Below are 18,111 nucleotides of genomic sequence, written 5' to 3' on the forward strand. Positions count from 1 at the left end.
GTATCCGCCTCCCACCCCAATGACAGGACGTGAGGCCCACCTTGTTAGGTGGTTGCCGCTGACCCCAGTAGGCCTAAGCCATGTATTGGTAGGGAGTGCACCTCAAGCCCAAAAGACAGATGGAGACTGCTACCGTTCTTTCCCGCCACAAGAAAAACCGACACCAAACAACTCAATGAATAAGGGAGGGAGGACGGGAAACAGCCGACCAGAGAAATTTCTATGAAATGGATGCCAAGGAGCAACCCAGAAATAGCACTGAAAAACTGACCTCCTGCCAACCTTATAGGCTAACTAAAACTTAACCCCACCCCACAACACTATCTCACTAAACAACTAGCCCCTTCTTGTCCAGAGGCCAACACTCACAGGCTCAGGTGTTTAATTACCTCCATGCATATGAAATGTACTCCGTCCTATGTATTGCTTTCACAAACTCCCTGAAATGCTTTTTGAAAAGTAGTCAAGTATGAGTAGACATGATATTGTGCGATAGTCCTGTTCTCCCAACCTGGATCTCACATTGAGCTGTGTTATGCTCAATGCCTCCTGCTTGTCTGCTTCCTCTGCAGGCCTTCTGGCTCTTTACACGCTGTCAAATTGAACTTGGCCCCTGAGTTAGGCCACTTTCCAAGCTCTCTTGCAGATAAATGTACACAATATAAAATTCTACATATATATTTAAGGTGTACAAGTCACTATGCAATGTATGAATAAAATGGGATTCCCTAACCTGGCTCCATTTGAAAAGTGTTGATTTCTTGTAATGGTTGCAAATGAAAGGCTCACTCACCAGAAGCTTAGAAACTGTAGAAGCTACAATCACCTCCTTCTCGGTAGGTAGGGTGTAACTAACATTAAAATTCTAGAGAAACTAGTAATCATTATTTAAAAGACTAAAACCTCACGATGAATGCAAAGATGAGATTTTGTACAAAATGCTGAAATGTTCACGTCTAATTGAATCCGCACCTAAATATAAAACAAAAAATATTTGTCACAAGTAGGATAATAGACACGTCGGCAGGTTTCAATCTATTATAAGAGAGAATAGTGTTCATAAAATCACGATGAGCCAAGATAGAAGGCAATTTGTGGCTTGGGAATATAACACCAGACTTTAAAACTCTAGTATGACAAAAGTAACCACATTATACAATGGGTATATTAGACACAAGTTTCCCCAGAAGAATAGGGTGTAGAAGTGATTGATATGTTCCACACTCTGTGCCACTACAAACTTTTGTGTTTTATATTTTTATGTTGAGTCTGTGTCGTTTGTATAACTGTATTCTCTGTGTTTGTTTGGCAGTATATCGCCTTTGCTTCCCTGTTCTTCATTCTCATCTCCATCACAACGTTTTGCCTTGAGACCCACGAGGCATTCAATGAGATCGTCAACAAGACGGAGACCACCACGCGAAACAACGTCACCAGGACGGAGACTATATTAGAAGTGGAGACTGAACCTTTTCTCACTTATGTAGAAGGCATGTGCGTGATATGGTTCACATTTGAGTTTTTCATGCGTGTTTTGTTCTGCCCTGATAAAATGGAATTCATTAAGAGCAGCTTGAATATTATAGACTTTGTGGCTATTCTACCCTTCTACCTGGAGGTCGGCTTGAGTGGCCTGTCTTCCAAAGCAGCCAAGGATGTCCTAGGTTTCCTTCGAGTTGTCCGATTTGTTAGGATCTTGAGAATCTTTAAGCTCACTCGTCATTTTGTTGGGCTCCGAGTCCTTGGCCACACTCTACGGGCCAGTACAAACGAGTTTCTCCTTCTTATAATTTTCTTGGCACTTGGGGTTTTAATCTTTGCCACCATGATATACTATGCAGAAAGGATCGGGGCTGCACCAGGTGACATTACTGGCAGTGCACACACCAACTTCAAAAATATCCCCATAGGGTTTTGGTGGGCTGTGGTAACCATGACAACTTTGGGGTATGGTGACATGTACCCAGTGACTTGGTCGGGGATGTTGGTGGGGGCCCTTTGTGCGTTGGCAGGTGTGCTAACAATTGCTATGCCAGTACCAGTCATTGTCAACAATTTTGGAATGTACTACTCTCTAGCTATGGCTAAGCAGAAGCTACCAAAGAAAAAGAACAAACATATTCCACGGGCTCCTCAACCTGGATCACCTAATTACTGTAAACCAGACATGCAGTCGCCTCATAGAAGCGTAACAGGAGATGCCTGCCCCTTAGCTCAGGAGGAAATCATTGAGATCAACAGAGCAGGTAAGCATGAATGGTTGGGTGAATGAAGAAATGAACGAGAGAATGAATGGCTTGCCAAGCGCATGTGGCATATGTACAGGTACAGTATATATTATAAACAGTCAACTTGAAAAATATAAGTGAAAAGTGATAATCAATAAAAAATACTTTATTATGTATAGTCTGGGGTATATGCTAACAGTTTTGTTATTAAAAAACAAACCAGGGATAAGTTCTTGGGCCAAATTTACTAAAGGTCGATTTTAATCGATGTGTTTCAGTGTCTACATCTCACATTTACTAACAGACGATTTTTTTATATTGCTTTTTAAATTTTAGTAAATGTGCGAAACACAACATCGATTTACATCGATTTAAAATTGGCTAAAATCCACCTTTAGTAAGTTTACCCCATTATTTGCTATATTTTCTGTACTTCTGATTACTGTATATTGCCTCTTTCACCACACCACTTATTAGCCACCACTCATCAATATATACAGATGGAGAGCTTTCCTTTGTGACAAAGGACAAGATGGATTCCCTGTCACCCCTCCCATGGTTTAGGCTGTTTGCGCTTAACTGCGCTGTGCTCGCTGTTTGAACTAGAGAAGAGCGCACAGCTAATGATTCAAATGGAGCTGTAAGGGAATAGAATGTGCCTAGGGGATTGCCGATGTTTTATAGAAACGCGCTCTATCTGTATATTATTGACTTACACAATATTCAGCAAAATGTGTTAATCAAATTCTAATTTCACCTTACATATATCAGAGGTTCCCAAACTCCTCAAGGCACCCTAACAGTCCATGTTTAAGTATATCCATGCTTGGGCACGTAGTTTAACTGCGATAGCAAGCCAAACCACTGCGATTGCAGTGCAATCTCAGCACCACATAAGGACGCCCACTTTACCATACGCACATCCATAATGCTTAGAAGAATAGCGAAACCATCGGTACAATCGAGTACCATCGGACCCATACAAACACTTGCACAAGCCCTAACCTTACTTAGTAACTGCTAACAGCCACACGTTATGAGGCCTCAGGCTGCGCATGGTATCGCAGTGGCTAATTTATGCACTGCCAAGGCAACGGCGTTGAAACACACTGGCATGCTTGCATTCACCCCCCCCCCGTCACCACCCACAAACGGCACTTCCTGTCAATAACTCTGCCACAGGTCTACGCAGTGGCTAGTTCAGCCGATTGCATGCGTATTAGCAACTGCGTTCCTTGCTGAATCAGGCCCTTAATTAGTACCTCAGTCAGTTTGATTTAACCATCTGTGATCAACCACTTATATCCTTAAAGCCTGGTCTGTTAGGGTTCCTTGAAGACCGAGTTTGGGAACCTCTGCATTAGACAATGCCCACTCTAGCAGTATTTCTCTTTCTGAGCTGGTGGTGTAATGATGGAGCACTGTAAAATCTCCTATACCTTCTGCCCTGAAACTTCATGTGAAGGTGTTTGAATCTAATACAGTATATCAGGGTCAGTTTTTGCATGATAAGCATCTAAGGAAGACTTGGTAAGGGAAAGGTGACTTTGCATGATATAAAAACTAAAACAGAAGTGTATAAGGTATTTTCCAGACTACAGAACACACACACACTTACACACACTTACATATGTGCCTACACAACTGGAATGTCTGGGAGACTCTCGAATGCTGCAAATGGTGCCATTGTCCAGCAGGGGCGGGACTGCGATGATGCCCTCTACTGTGCCACGACCTCCGGGACAGCACAAAATATCAGCAAGTATGACACATTATCATCCTTAAACAATGCAGTATACATTAAACGACCTATAAGCCTATATACAACTCATCATGCAAGCACACTAGCACATACTGTATGAACTTAAATACTCACTTTCAACCATTCTCCCATTAACAGATGTTTTCCCAATATTCGACCCTTTGCTCTGCTCCATCCCTGTTACCATTCCTTCACATTCAGTCTTCACATCTCTCCTTCGCACTCCTGTTTCTCTTCCGTCTTCCCTCCGTTCACCATCTACTCTGTCTGTCCCCCCTGTTAATCAAAGATATACTCTCCCTTTATCACAACTCACTGGCAGCCCGCCCTCTCTGGTGTTGCACACCCACTCCTGCTCCTTTTTATCTTAGCGAGAGATGGGGATGGTACACTACCCTCTGTTCTTCAGTGGTAGTGCGGCACTTGGATGTAACATCGTATCCAGGCTTGGCCCTCCAAGCCCACCAAAGACATGGAAGAGGGGCAGCTCACAGATTCATGTGTAAGAAGCTTCTCCTTTATGTCGAGGGCCAGAACTCCATGTGGGGCATTAAAATCACCATGACTAATATTGTGCCACGCATTCAGTACTTCAGGCATCCTCTAACCGTTGGTACACTAGTTAGGTTCGCATAATGGACGTCCTGTCCCTGGATACAAATGCAGTAATAAAACAAGACTGGTATTTTAAACAGACAAAGAGGTGAGTTTACACCCTATAGCAGTGATTCCCAACCTCGGTCCTCAAGGCACACTAACAGTCCTGGTATTAGTGATATCCATGCTTAAGCACAGCTGGTTAAATCAAAATAACTAAGGTACTAATTAAGTCACCTGTGCTCAACTATGGCTATCCTTAAAACCTGTACTGTTATGTGCCTTGAGGACCGTGGTTGGGAACCCCTGCCCTATAGTGAAAAAACAAGTTTGATATATGAGGTTAATATGTCATATCAGCACTGTATGATAGCAGGGGTAATGTGTGCTTAGTGGGGCTAGGTGCCCCAACCACACAGCAATGTTAGTTTGGGTGTCAGATGGTGTTTTGAGTAAGTAAGGGCAATACCTGTAAGTTAAAGTTAACTGTTTAGAGGTGCAGACATATCCGGTAATACATACGGTAATACATACTGTAATACATACTGAGGGCCTGATTCAGACCTGCTCGGTGGGGTACTGCGCGCGCGCATGCTCAAGCCCCGGAGCGAGAGAGAAATTCTCTTGCTCCGGGGCTCACTACAAATGGGGCAGCTGTCGATGTTGATTGACAGCTCGCCCTGTTTTGTAGGTGGGGAGGGGGGGTGGCTGCACAAACGGAGGCGTTCCCGAAGGAACGCCTGCCGTTTGTGGGAGGCACCACTGATGTCACCAGTGATGTCAGTGGAGAGCTTCCTGCTCTGTTAGAGCAGGAAGCTCTCTGGGGCTTGCAACGGATGAGACCCTACCACAAGGGTCTCGTCGCAAGCCCCGATGGTCGCGACCATCGCGACCATCACCTGGCCGCTCGCAAAAGCTGTGGGTGATCACCCACAGCTTAGTGAGCGGCCGAGAGGCCGCAACAAAAAACAAACAAAAACGCCCTGATTCAGAGTGAGCGCTCTTCAAGAGCGTCCGGCTCTGAATCAGGGCCTGAGTTCCCTTGCCGGCAGCAACTAGTCTTCATTTATGTCCAAATTCCCAAGCAGTACAATTCAGATACTTGCAATTACCACCTTGTCTTTGATCTGATGCTTATCCGTGCCACGAGTCCGTATGGTAAGGCCTGTACTTACCATATAAACTCAGGGAAACACGGGAGCTCATTCAGACCTGGACGCTAAGCTGCGCTTTCACGCAGCCAAAAGGGGCCGGGTATGCAAATGCCGCGATCACACTGGTGGAAGGACGCCCTCTATGCATTAGAGAGCGATGGCAGAGCGAACGCACGCTAGTATAAAGACGCCCACCTTTCTCTCTTAGCACACGTCATCTCCAGGAAGTGTGTGATTAATCGGTGACATCGAGAGCCATCGGAGCTGCACGCAGCGCTTGAGGTAGACTCTACCCCACTGCAAGCACTACGATCACTGCAGGCTGAAATATAAGCAAGTGACGTGTACAAAGACGCTTCCATGCTAATTATGCAGAACCCTAAAACTCCGTTTTGACATCCAGACACGCCGGCGTTCTCAGCACCACTCCCCCGTTCACAAGCACCTTCCCGTTACCACCCACAAACGGCGCTATCTGTCACAAAAAATTGTGTCCAGTCTGTGTACTACGAGCGCATGATTCCCGGGCACAGTGACTGGTTCGCGCATCCGTACATTGACGCATACACATGCACAAACATGCGATAATCGCCCATAGGGGCGTCCGCAGCTTAGCAATCGGGTCTGAATCAGGCCCACAGTTCACAGAGTAGCATACAAATGGTTTTATATTTGTTTTTCTGTCAATAACAATAATACTTTATTCGCATAGCACCTTCCCCATAGGACTCAAAGCAATTTGCATTTGGCAAACGGTGAGGCAGCCATCTTGGGCACGCCCAGTAATTCTATGTAATCATGCACATCAGCCACTTTGCCCAATGGAGCTTACAGTCTATGGACCTTATTCAGAGGCGGCCGTACGGTCTACGACCGCACGGCCGCCTCGATATTTTGCCAGTGCGCATGCGCATGAGGGAGCCGGCTCCCTCGTGCGCATGCGTGAGACCCACTACGACCGACAGCGCCGGTCGTAGCGGGTCTCTTTCCAAAGGGGGCGAGCTGTCGATGTTGATTGACAGCTCGCCCCATTTGGAAGGCGGGCCGGGGGGTGGCAGCCCAAACGGGAACGCCTGCCGTTTGGGGGAGGCCCTACTGACATCACTAGTGATCACTAGTGATGTCAGTGGAGAGCTCCCGGCTCTGACAGGCTTACGACAAGTGAGACCCTACCCTAGGGTATCGTCGTAAGCCCCGATGGTCGCGACCATCACCCGAGCGGTCGTTAGAGCTGGGTGTAAACCCACAGCCTAAAGACCGAAACAGAGGCGGGCGGTCAGGATGCAAGCGGCCACCCAGTTTCTGAGCGACCGCTTGCATCCTCCGACCACCTCCATTTTTGCCAGGAGGCATTTAACCTGCCAGGATGTGTTTGATCTGTGTAGTACCTTCTGTATTTTTGTACCAGATCCTTATTGATGTAGTAAAATCCATAAAGTAGAGTATGTTGAGTAAATGGACATGGGATTGTTTATTAGTAGTGCAAACGTGCAATAGTCCATAGCAACCAACCACAAATTTGCTTTTAGTATCTAACTTGCCCATGCCTGCTATCAGGACTTGTTGGACCCAGTACAAATGAAACGGGCAGGGCCCCCTATCTTTTCGACCTAGTACTCACTACGCACACACAGCACTACCACTGTGGGTGCAGAGGTGCAGCATGCAGGCTGGCACGCGGAGCAAGTGTGTGCTATAAACCTCCCTCCAGGGTACAGATGTGTCCCCGTGATCTCCTCACATGCCACCAGACTTCCCACATAAGCATGGTAAGTATAAATATGTATACATGAAGAAGACTTTCATGGGCAACAGTAGCCTCAGTGGATTGGGTCTTACAGTTTACACTACACAGTGGGCGTGATTCAGAGCCGGACGCTCTGACCAGAGCGCTCGCTCTGAATCAGGGCCCTCCTCCTTGAAAATGGAGTGGCTTCCTGGCCACTCGCATAGCTGTGGGTGACCACCCACAGCATATGCGAGCGGCCAAAAAGATGGTCGCGATGGTCTTGACCATCGCGACCATCGGACTTGCGACGGAGACCCTGCGGTAGGGTCTCCCTGCCACAAGCCCTGGAGTGATTTTGGCTCTATCAGAGCCAAAATCACTCCCACTGACATCACTAGTGATGTCAGTGGGGCCGGCTTCAGACGGTAGGCGTTCCCATGGGAACGCCTCCGTCTGCCCGCCACGCCCCCGGCACGCCCACCAAAGGGTGCATGCTGTCAATCAACATCGACAGCACGCCCCCTTTGGTGCGAGACCCGGAGCGATGGAAAGCCCGTCGCTCCCCGGGTCTCGCGCATGCGCACGACGGAGGGAGCTCCGTCGTGTGCATGCGCAGTGGGGAACATCGACCCGCTTGCGAGCATACTGCCGCTCGCGAGCAGGTCTGAATGACCCCCAGTGTGCATAATGAAAAGGGCACTGCTTTTATGGGAGGAGTAGAAAGGGTGGTAGATAACTGCTGATTGGTGGCTGGTCCCAGGGGTGTGGCCAGCCAGCCTCTATGAATATGAAGTACAGCAAAGCAGGGGCCACACGACTCTCCCAGACCCAGGCAATGGGCCCATCACAGCTTTCCCCACAACTGTAAAACTGGGGCCCCTCTCAGAATGAGTGAGGTCCTCAGTAAAATATTAAAACCTAACGATTGGGATCATTGGCACTCTGGGCCCCTCTGCCAGCCAGCACACCTTACAGGTGTACTCCCTGTACCCCCCTGATGGCAACCCTCATACCGGTGAAGGGCGATTGCTGATTGGTTGCTTTGCTCATATGTACTAATGCTCTGTGTGCTGCATGGGACATCCATCAGCTGTGTATACAATACAAAAATAAGATAAATTAAGATTAATTTGTGGCCTAGAGCAGCACAAGCTGTATATATAAAGTGCTTAAAATCCCCAAGATAATTGTCACATATATGTCAATTTAAAAAAAAATTATTTTGTTAGATAGGCATTAAAAACATTTTGATTTTTTTTTTAATTTTCAATTACGTCATCGCCACCAACTTCATCAGTGAGGTTAACCTGATAAAATATTTACTTCCCTGAAAGCAAGATATTAATGCATTCATTCTGTAATAATTAGTCAGCGCTAGCCAGAAGGAATTACTTATCTTCAGAACTCTACTGCAGTTTTCATCTTATTATGTTAAATACTTTAGCTCTGGCCAAGCCAACAATATTTTGAAATAAGGCTCTGAAATATTATTTGAGTCTAGATCAAGACGAAAAGTACTAAGGCCCACGAGGCTGCCACTTCTTTGGCTCCCCCCATCCTAATCAACGCATACAGCTTCAGCAGTACCTAATACTGAGCATTCTAGAGGGTGTGAAACCACCACCTCCATCAGGATGTGCGCCCAACTTCAGTTCAAGGGTCTTATTCAGAGATGGACACTAGTGCGATCGCAGCTTCGATTTCACAAGTACCGCAGCTGTGAAAATATGATCAGGGCCGGCTTGAGGCACGTTCGACCAGTGCGGTTGAACAAGGGTGCCACCCCATAGAGGACTCACCCCTCCCAGCCATTCCCGATTTCAGCGGGATAATCCTGTTTTTTGGGCACTGTCCCGCTGTTCCACCCGCGGGATGAAGTGTCCTGCGGGAGGTCGGGATGTTGGGCAATTCACCGCCACAGCTGTGTGGCAGTGCTGGCCCCTGGGAACAAAAATGGATGCCGCGTGCACGTGCGTGGCATCGATTCAGTGCAGGGAGAGAGCTGGGGGCATCCCAGCTCTAGCTACTGATGTAGTGCTAGGCTTGCCGTGAGCCCGACGTTAAATGGGAGGCGTGCCATACAGGCACAACCCAAAATAGCGTCATATAATAATTTGTCCACGCCCCCCATTCGGTCGCGAATAGGGAGCAGCGGTCCATTGCCGCAAGGCGCGGCTAGGGCTGGAGCTGGCCCTGACTATAATAATAGTTCCTAAACATACCTGAGCATAAGGATGCCCAATTCTCATCTGCATCTGATGTTGCGTACCAACGTAAATATCGCTAACAACTACACACATCAACTAGCCACGCAGCCCTTGTAGAATGTCTATCCTGTTTCAAATACAGCGGCTCTCCTGACACGCAGAGGGCTCTGCAATGGCTAATTGATGCACGCCCAAATAACAGCGTTTAAATGGTAAGACACACCTGCATTTTTCTAACCACCCCCCCCCCCGTTATTTCCCCCAAACGCTAACTAATTGTCACTCACTTTGCAAATGGGTTCTCTGTGTGTGTGGAATCACCAGACAATCGCTGTGCGTGCGCAGTGTGGATTATAAGCATGCACAATGGCAAACATTCGCTTTATCTGCATAAAAATTATCATTGTATAGATCTCTGAATCAGGCCCTAAGCCCATACTGAGAATGCATTCTAGAGGGTGTAAAACACTGACCTTCCATAGGATGTACACCCAACTACAACCTAAGCCCATACTGAGCATGCGTTCTACAGGGTGTAAAACACTGACCTCCCCTAGGTTCTGCACCCAACTACAACCTAAGCCCATACTGAGCATGCATTCTAGAGGATGTAAAACACTGACCTCCCCTAGGATGTGCACCCAACTACAACCTAAGCCCATACTGAGAATGCATTCTACATGGTGTAAAACACTGACCTCCCCAAGGATGTGCACAAACTACAGCCTAAGCCCATACTGAGAATGCATTCTACAGGGTGTAAAACACTGACCTCCCCTAGGATGTGCATCCAACTACAACCTAAGCCCATACTGAGAATGCATTCTACAGGGTGTAAAACACTGACCTCCCCTAGGATGTGCACCCAACTACAGCCTAAGCCCATACTGATCATGCATCCTAGACGGTGTAAAACACTGACCTCCCCTACGATGTGCACCCAACTACAGCCTAAGCCCATACTGATCATGCATCCTAGACGGTGTAAAACACTGACCTCCCCTAGGATGTGCACCCAACTACAGCCTAAGCCCATACTGAGAATGCATTCTACAGGGTGTAAAACACTGACCTCCCCTAGGATGTGCACCCAACTACAACCTAAGCCCATACTGAGAATGCATTCTAGAGGGTGTAAAACACTGACCTCCCCTAGGATGTGCACCCAACTACAGCCTAAGCCCATACTGAGCATGCATTCTAGAGGGTGTAAAACACTGACCTCCCCTAGGATGTACACAAACTACAGCCTAAGCCCATACTGAGAATGCATTCTACATGGTGTAAAACACTGACCTCCCCAAGGATGTGCACAAACTACAGCCTAAGCCCATACTGAGAATGCATTCTACAGGGTGTAATACACTGACCTCCCCTAGGATGTGCACAAACTACAACCTAAGCCCATACTGAGAATGCATTCTACATGGTGTAAAACACTGACCTCCCCTAGGATGGGCACCCAACTACAGCGTAAGCCCATACTGAGAATGCATTCTACAGGGTGTAAAACACTGACCTCCCCTAGGATGTGCACCCAACTACAGCCTAAGCCCATACTGATCATGCATCCTAGACGGTGTAAAACACTGACCTCCCCTAGGATGTGCACCCAACTACAGCCTAAGCCCATACTGATCATGCATCCTAGACGGTGTAAAACACTGACCTCCCCTAGGATGTGCACCCAACTACAGCCTAAGCCCATACTGAGAATGCATTCTACAGGGTGTAAAACACTGACCTCCCCTAGGATGTGCACCCAACTACAACCTAAGCCCATACTGAGAATGCATTCTAGAGGGTGTAAAACACTGACCTCCCCTAGGATGTGCACCCAACTACAGCCTAAGCCCATACTGAGCATGCATTCTAGAGGGTGTAAAACACTGACCTCCCCTAGGATGTGCACCCAACTACAGCCTAAGCCCATACTGAGCATGCATCCTAGACGGTGTAAAACACTAACCTCCCCTAGGATGTGCACCCAACTACAGCCTAAGCCCATACTGAGCATGCATTCTACAGGGTGTAAAACACTGACCTCCCCTAGGATGTGCACCCAACTACAGCCTAAGCCCATACTGAGCATGCATTCTAGAGGGTGTAAAACACTGACCTCCCCTAGGATGTGCACCCAACTACAGCCTAAGCCCATACTGAGCATGCATTCTACAGGGTGTAAAACACTGACCTCCCCTAGGATGTGCACCCAACTACAGCCTAAGCCCATACTGAGCATGCACTCTACAGGGTGTAAAACACTGACCTCCCCTAGGATGTGCACCCAACTACAGCCTAAGCCCATACTGAGCATGCATCCTAGAGGGTGTAAAACACTGACCTCCCCTAGGATGTGCACCCAACTACAGCCTAAGCCCATACTGAGCATGCATTCTAGAGGGTGTAAAATACTGACCTGCCCTAGGATGTGCACCCAACTACAGCCTAAGCCCATACTGAGAATGCATTCTACAAGGTGTAAAACACTGACCTCCCCTAGGATGTGCATCCAACTACAACCTAAGCCCATACTGAGCATGCATTCTAGAGGGTGTAAAACACTGACCTCCCCTAGGATGTGCACAAACTACAACCTAAGCCCATACTGAGAATGCATTCTACAGGGTGTAAAACACTGACCTCCCCTAGGATGTGCACCCAACTACAGCCTAAGCCCATACTGAGCATGCATTCTACAGGGTGTAAAACACTAACCTCCCCTAGGATGTGCACCCAACTACAGCCTAAGCCCATACTGAGCATGCATTCTACAGGGTGTAAAACACTGACCTCCCCTAGGATGTGCACCCAACTACAGCCTAAGCCCATACTGAGCATGCATTCTAGAGGGTGTAAAACACTGACCTCCCCTAGGATGTGCACCCAACTACAGCCTAAGCCCATACTGATCATGCATCCTAGACGGTGTAAAACACTGACCTCCCCTAGGATGGGCACCCAACTACAGCCTAAGCCCATACTGAGCATGCATCCTAGAGGGTGTAAAACACTGACCTCCCCTAGGATGTGCACCCAACTACAGCCTAAGCCCATACTGAGCATGCATTCTAGAAGGTGTAAAATACTGACCTGCCCTAGGATGTGCACCCAACTACAGCCTAAGCCCATACTGAGCATGCATTCTAGAGGGTGTAAAACACTGACCTCCCCTAGGATGTGCACCCAACTACAGCCTAAGCCCATACTGAACATGCATTCTACAGAGTGTAAAACACTGACCTCCCCTAGGATGTGCACCCAACTACAGCCTAAGCCCATACTGATCATGCATCCTAGACGGTGTGAAACACTGACCTGCCCTAGGATGTGCACCCAACTTAAGCCTAAGACCATACTGAGCATGTACCCTAATCCTCCCTCTCCACCCCACTACTTACCGGCGGTATCCCGGCGGTCGGGATGTTGGCACCGGGATTGCGATAGGCATCGGGATTCCAGCGCCGGTAATATCAGGGCCAGTATTGTAGTCGCGAGGATACTGACTGTATCCCCTCGATAGCTGTATGCAGATTTGATATTTGCACCCCCATAGACTTGGAGAGACTGGATAGGGGTGCGAAGGGACATGCACATTAAATAAAGGCACACTAACTGAGGCAGACCCATAGGGAGATGCATGTACCGTATACTGTATTCACCTGTCAATAGCTGTATCAATGGCTTGTGCAAGTACACACTGATAATGATTACGGTCACCAGCCCTAGGGAGCCGCTTTTGTTTGGTTGACTGCAAATTCACCTTTGCAGCTGATTGGTGCTTTCTTCCTTTATTGTGCGGGTATTATATGATTCTGTGGGCGTAGAAAAAAATGAATTATTTTGTTACTTTCATTCTTACACGAGAAGGAAGATTATACCTGCTGTGTAGAGGGATTTGTTTATTTAGATCAAACTAAGTAGCACATGTATTGTTTTGGTTTTTTTCGCTGTCAAAGTAAATGTGAAAACACTTTTCTTGTGTTTGTTACCTGGTAAGGTGTTTTTGAGCGTAGGTCCTCCTGCCACAAACCTAGCCCATATGCAAATGTGGCAGAACTAGAGGTTTCTTTTAGATGCATATACCTCAGCATATGGGGGTAAATACAGTATTTTTAAGCTGGCTGGGGATGGCTTCAGCTGACAAAATGCAAATCGAAATAGAAAAATATAAAATTGCAAGTAATCGGTTTCTTTTGGACTTGATGAGGTTTGGGAAAATCTGGCCATCTGAAACTGTCGTCTCTTGCCATTCAGGGGTCTATTTACTAAGCCTTGGATGGAGATAAAGTGGATGAAGATAAAGTACCAGCCAATCAGCTCCTAACTGTCATTTTTCAAACACAGCCTGTGACATGACAGTTAGGAGCTGATTGGCTGGTACTTTATCTCAGCTCACTGTATCTCCATCCAAGGCTTAGTAAATAGACCCCTATGCTCTTTTCCATGTAATAAAATATAGTGAGCATAAAAATTGAGGCAAATGTGGTAACGGTATGCAGTAGGGATGCCGACGGTCTAAATCCCGACTGTCGGCATCCCGACTGTCTAATCCCGTGAAGGGTCTAATAACAGGCGTCGATATCCTGACGCCTGTCATTTTAAATTGGCCGGGAGCCTGGCACCCGGCATCCCAATCGAAGGTAAGCAAGGCACGGTCAGCCGCGGGGGGAGAGTTAGGTTAGGGGCTTCTGGGGGGGACTTAGGGTTAGGCAGCCCCCCGGGAGGGTTAGGGTTAGGCTAGGGGAAGGGGGGTTAAGGTTAGGCACTTAGAGTGGGGGTTAGGGTTAGGCACTTGGGCGGAGGTTAGGGTTAGGCACCCCTAATGGAGGGTTAGGTTTAAGGGGGGGTTTAGCAATGCAGACAGATGTGGATGATATAGCACAACCAGGAAGTAGACAATACTCCAGGCCTCTATCAATAGTCCAAGGGATGCCCAAATTCTTGACCGGTCCAGGTGTTTTATTAGCAATCCTGATGTAGGTGTCTGATAGCTTTGTGAGCACCATGGCAGGCGTATAGTTATCAGAGCACTATTTAGACCCCATGTGGTGTTTCTTGCACTGGCAGTATGAAAGATAAATAAATATATGTTCAACCAGCATAGAGCTCCTACAGTTCAGTGGATAACCCAGGCAGATGTTAATTTATACTACTTATCATTTCTCCCTCCAGTCCGAAAATGACTCACTACCTCCAGAAGTGATTGGCTCCAGCATGTAGCCTTCCAATATAACTCAAACATAGCTGTGGTTCGCATCATGGATCTTGGCAGGGATATTCTAGGCATTCACCAATGCAGCCGCCAACCAGGAGACTGACACTGCCCCTGAAATTATCCCTACAGTGTTTTTCAACAATAGCATTCAGAAACCCCAAAATTAGATTCTGGGACTCCCATATGAGGCACTGACTTGCAAGTTATGCACTTCCCAAATGTACTGTCTCTATTGCACCCCATGTGAGTAAATCACCATTACCCTAGCACAGTGGGAATACTGCTGATTTGACCTTAGGTTCCACATGAAACAGCTGGTGAATTACAGGTAGAACATAGAAAAAAAGAATAACCAGATGCACCATACAGCCATTAATAATTATGCATAATATGCAAGGTTTTTGCCAAAAATTTGGCCAAAGTTATGATCTTACCCACCATCGTCAATTACAGGTAGGCAGTTGTAATTTTTCATTTAAGTGTCAGGTATTTGTGTTGTGACATTGCATTCTATGCACACATCTATGTGAAATGCATAATGTCTGCACTGGTGGGCACAGAAAAGTGACATTTGTGATTGTGAAAAGCTCTGTGACACATCAATGTGAAACGTGTAATGTCTGCACTGATTTGCACAGACTTATTTAGGACTAGGGGTAAAAAGTGACATTTGTGATTGTGAAAAGCTCTGTGACACACATCAGTGTGAAATGCGTAATGTCTGCACTGATTTGCACAGACTTACTTAGGACTAGTGGTAAAAAGTGACATTTGTGATTGTGAAAAGCTCTGTGATACACATCAGTGTGAAATGCATAATGTCTGCACTGATTTGCACAGACTTACTTAGGACTAGGGGTAAAAAGTGACATTTGTGATTGTGAAAAGCTCTGTGATACACATCAGTGTGAAATGCGTAATGTCTGCACTGATTTGCACAGACTTACTTAGGACTAGGGGTAAAAAGTGACGTTTTTGTGATTGTGAAAAGCTCTGTGATACACATCACTGTGAAGTGCATAATGTCTGCACTGATTTGCACAGACTTACTTAGGACTAGGGGTAAAAAGTGACATTTGTGATTGTGAAAAGCTCAGTGACACACAGTGTGAATGCGTAATGTCTGCACTGATTTGCACAGACTTACTTAGGACTAGGGGTAAAAAGTGACATTTGTGATTGTGAAAAGCTCTGTGATACACATCAGTGTGAAATGCGTAATGTCTGCACTGATTTGCACAGACTTACTTAGGACTATGGGTAAAAAGTGACATTTGTGATTTTGAAAAGCTCTGTGATACACATCAGTGTGAAATGCGTAATGTCTGCACTGATTTGCACAGACTTACTTAGGACTAGGGGTAAAAAGTGACATTTGTGATTGTGAAAAGCTCTGTGATACACATCAGTGTGAAATGCGTAATGTCTGCACTGATTTGCACAGGCTTACTTAGGACTAGGGGTAAAAAGTGACATTTGTGATTGTGAAAAGCTCTGTGACACATCAATGTGAAATACGTAAGGTCTGCACTGATGTGTACCAACTGTAGCTGAGGACTAGGGATAAAAAGTGGCATTTGTTGCTGTGGAAAGCTATGCAACTAGATCAGCTTTAATTTATTTAAATATCAACTTTATTTAAATTGTGTGTCTGCAGTATTGGTGCCTATGTTACAGACCGCCCTACAAAAATGTCTATGACTTTCAGTGGGATGTTCTTTGTAGAATCTGGGCATGCTAATTTTGCATAGGTGTATTGCCGTACAAAATAATTTATAAAATAATTAAACGTGTGCCTTGTATGTCTAAAGAAATGGTTGCGTGTCTCAGGGGATAATTGTTAAGAAAGAAAAATTATTTATTTGTAGGCAATTTCCATTTCAATAGAAAACACCTATTACATTTGTCTGATCTGTTTGTCCTTATTAAACAGGTTTTGGCCATTGCAGTATGCATGACAGTACAATGTATAAGAGGGACTAACACAAAGTAGATACTAGGTATATTACTTGTCTACATCTAAAGAATTCCCCTTCAGCCTCACATTTTGTACCCTCTGTCCGGCTTTGCGAAGGTCATTTAATCTATTCAGCCCTCTACTGTGTCATTGCTGCAGTACAAACTATGCAGTCACCGCCAAAACTAGGATGTCTTCTGAATCTGCTTCTACAGTATATTCAGGAAAATAATGTAAGTATGTAGTCAATAATATCTGAGACTTGTGACATCACTATGAAGTGTTATTATGTATCTCATGCTTGTAAGTCATTTGTTTATGTGGTTTTATCTTATATGTTAATTGTTATTGTCATGTATATAGCACTTAATTGTCTGTTCAATGAGATGTTCACTCTTCCTAAACATTTAATAATATACTTCCCTACTAAATATTGCAGAATGGCAGTGGTACCATATAAGGAGCCCTCGGTGCCAAGGAGATACTCCTTTACCCTGCTAAAACTGGCGGGTGAATTCTGAATTTCCCTAGTCGTGGGGTAATAGCTTTCAGGCAAAAACATCATTTTAACCGGAGACCTACTTTTATGTTAATTTATACATAAATAACATTTTGTGTGTAAAATCCTTTATGCATCTTACTGAGCGTCAGGAGAAAATGACTAAACAGGAACAAATGGTATAACATAAATGTGACTAGGAAAAAGGTTAAATATACATACATCAAATTTCAAAAATGTTTTACAGATTGATATTTTTAAACGTTATCACAGAACTTCAGCTGCTATAAAACATAGAAGGCCTATTTTTGTGACATACATATCATTGTCATATTCGTATAAAAACACTCATAGGGAGAGATTTATCATATCTTGGAGCAGTGGTTCCTAAACTCGGTCCTCAGGACCCCAAACAGGTCATGTTTTCCAGGTCACCCAGCAGGTGCACAGGTGTATTCATTACTCACTGACACATTTTAAAAGATCCACAGGTGGAGCTAATTATTTCAATTGTGATTCTCTAAGGAGACCTAGAAAACATGCACTGTTTGGGGTCCTGAGGACCGAGTTTGAGAACCTGTGTCTTGGAGAGATAAAGTGGAAAAGTTGCTCACAGCAACTAATCAGCTCCTAAAGGTGGGTACATACTTGCAACTGCCCATCCAACAGTCGATGGTGCCGATGTACGATATAACAGGCAGTCGGTACACACTGCATGATGACCGTCCGCCCGATATGTCATTCACTGTCACAATTGACC

General features: G+C 45.8%; 1 protein-coding gene across 6 annotated transcripts in view; it reads left to right on the forward strand.

The window, feature by feature from the left end:
- Window positions 1–18,111, forward strand: part of LOC148535469 (voltage-gated potassium channel KCNC1-like) — a 121,224-nt gene that overhangs the window by 44,210 nt on the left and 58,903 nt on the right. For 5 of the 6 annotated variants that reach the window (XM_088462642.1, XM_088462646.1, XM_088462647.1 and 2 more), the window contains exon 2: window positions 1,313–2,246. In XM_088462642.1, the coding sequence (XP_088318768.1) occupies window positions 1,313–2,246 (934 nt within the window). Of the gene's footprint in view, window positions 1–1,312; window positions 2,251–7,868; window positions 7,886–18,111 lie in introns of all 6 variants that reach the window. The other variant, XM_088462644.1, reaches the window with a different exon arrangement.

This window comes from Taudactylus pleione, unplaced genomic scaffold, assembly GCF_031769625.1.
Source record: "Taudactylus pleione unplaced genomic scaffold, aTauple2 ptg000051l, whole genome shotgun sequence".
NCBI lineage: Eukaryota > Metazoa > Chordata > Amphibia > Anura > Myobatrachidae > Taudactylus > Taudactylus pleione.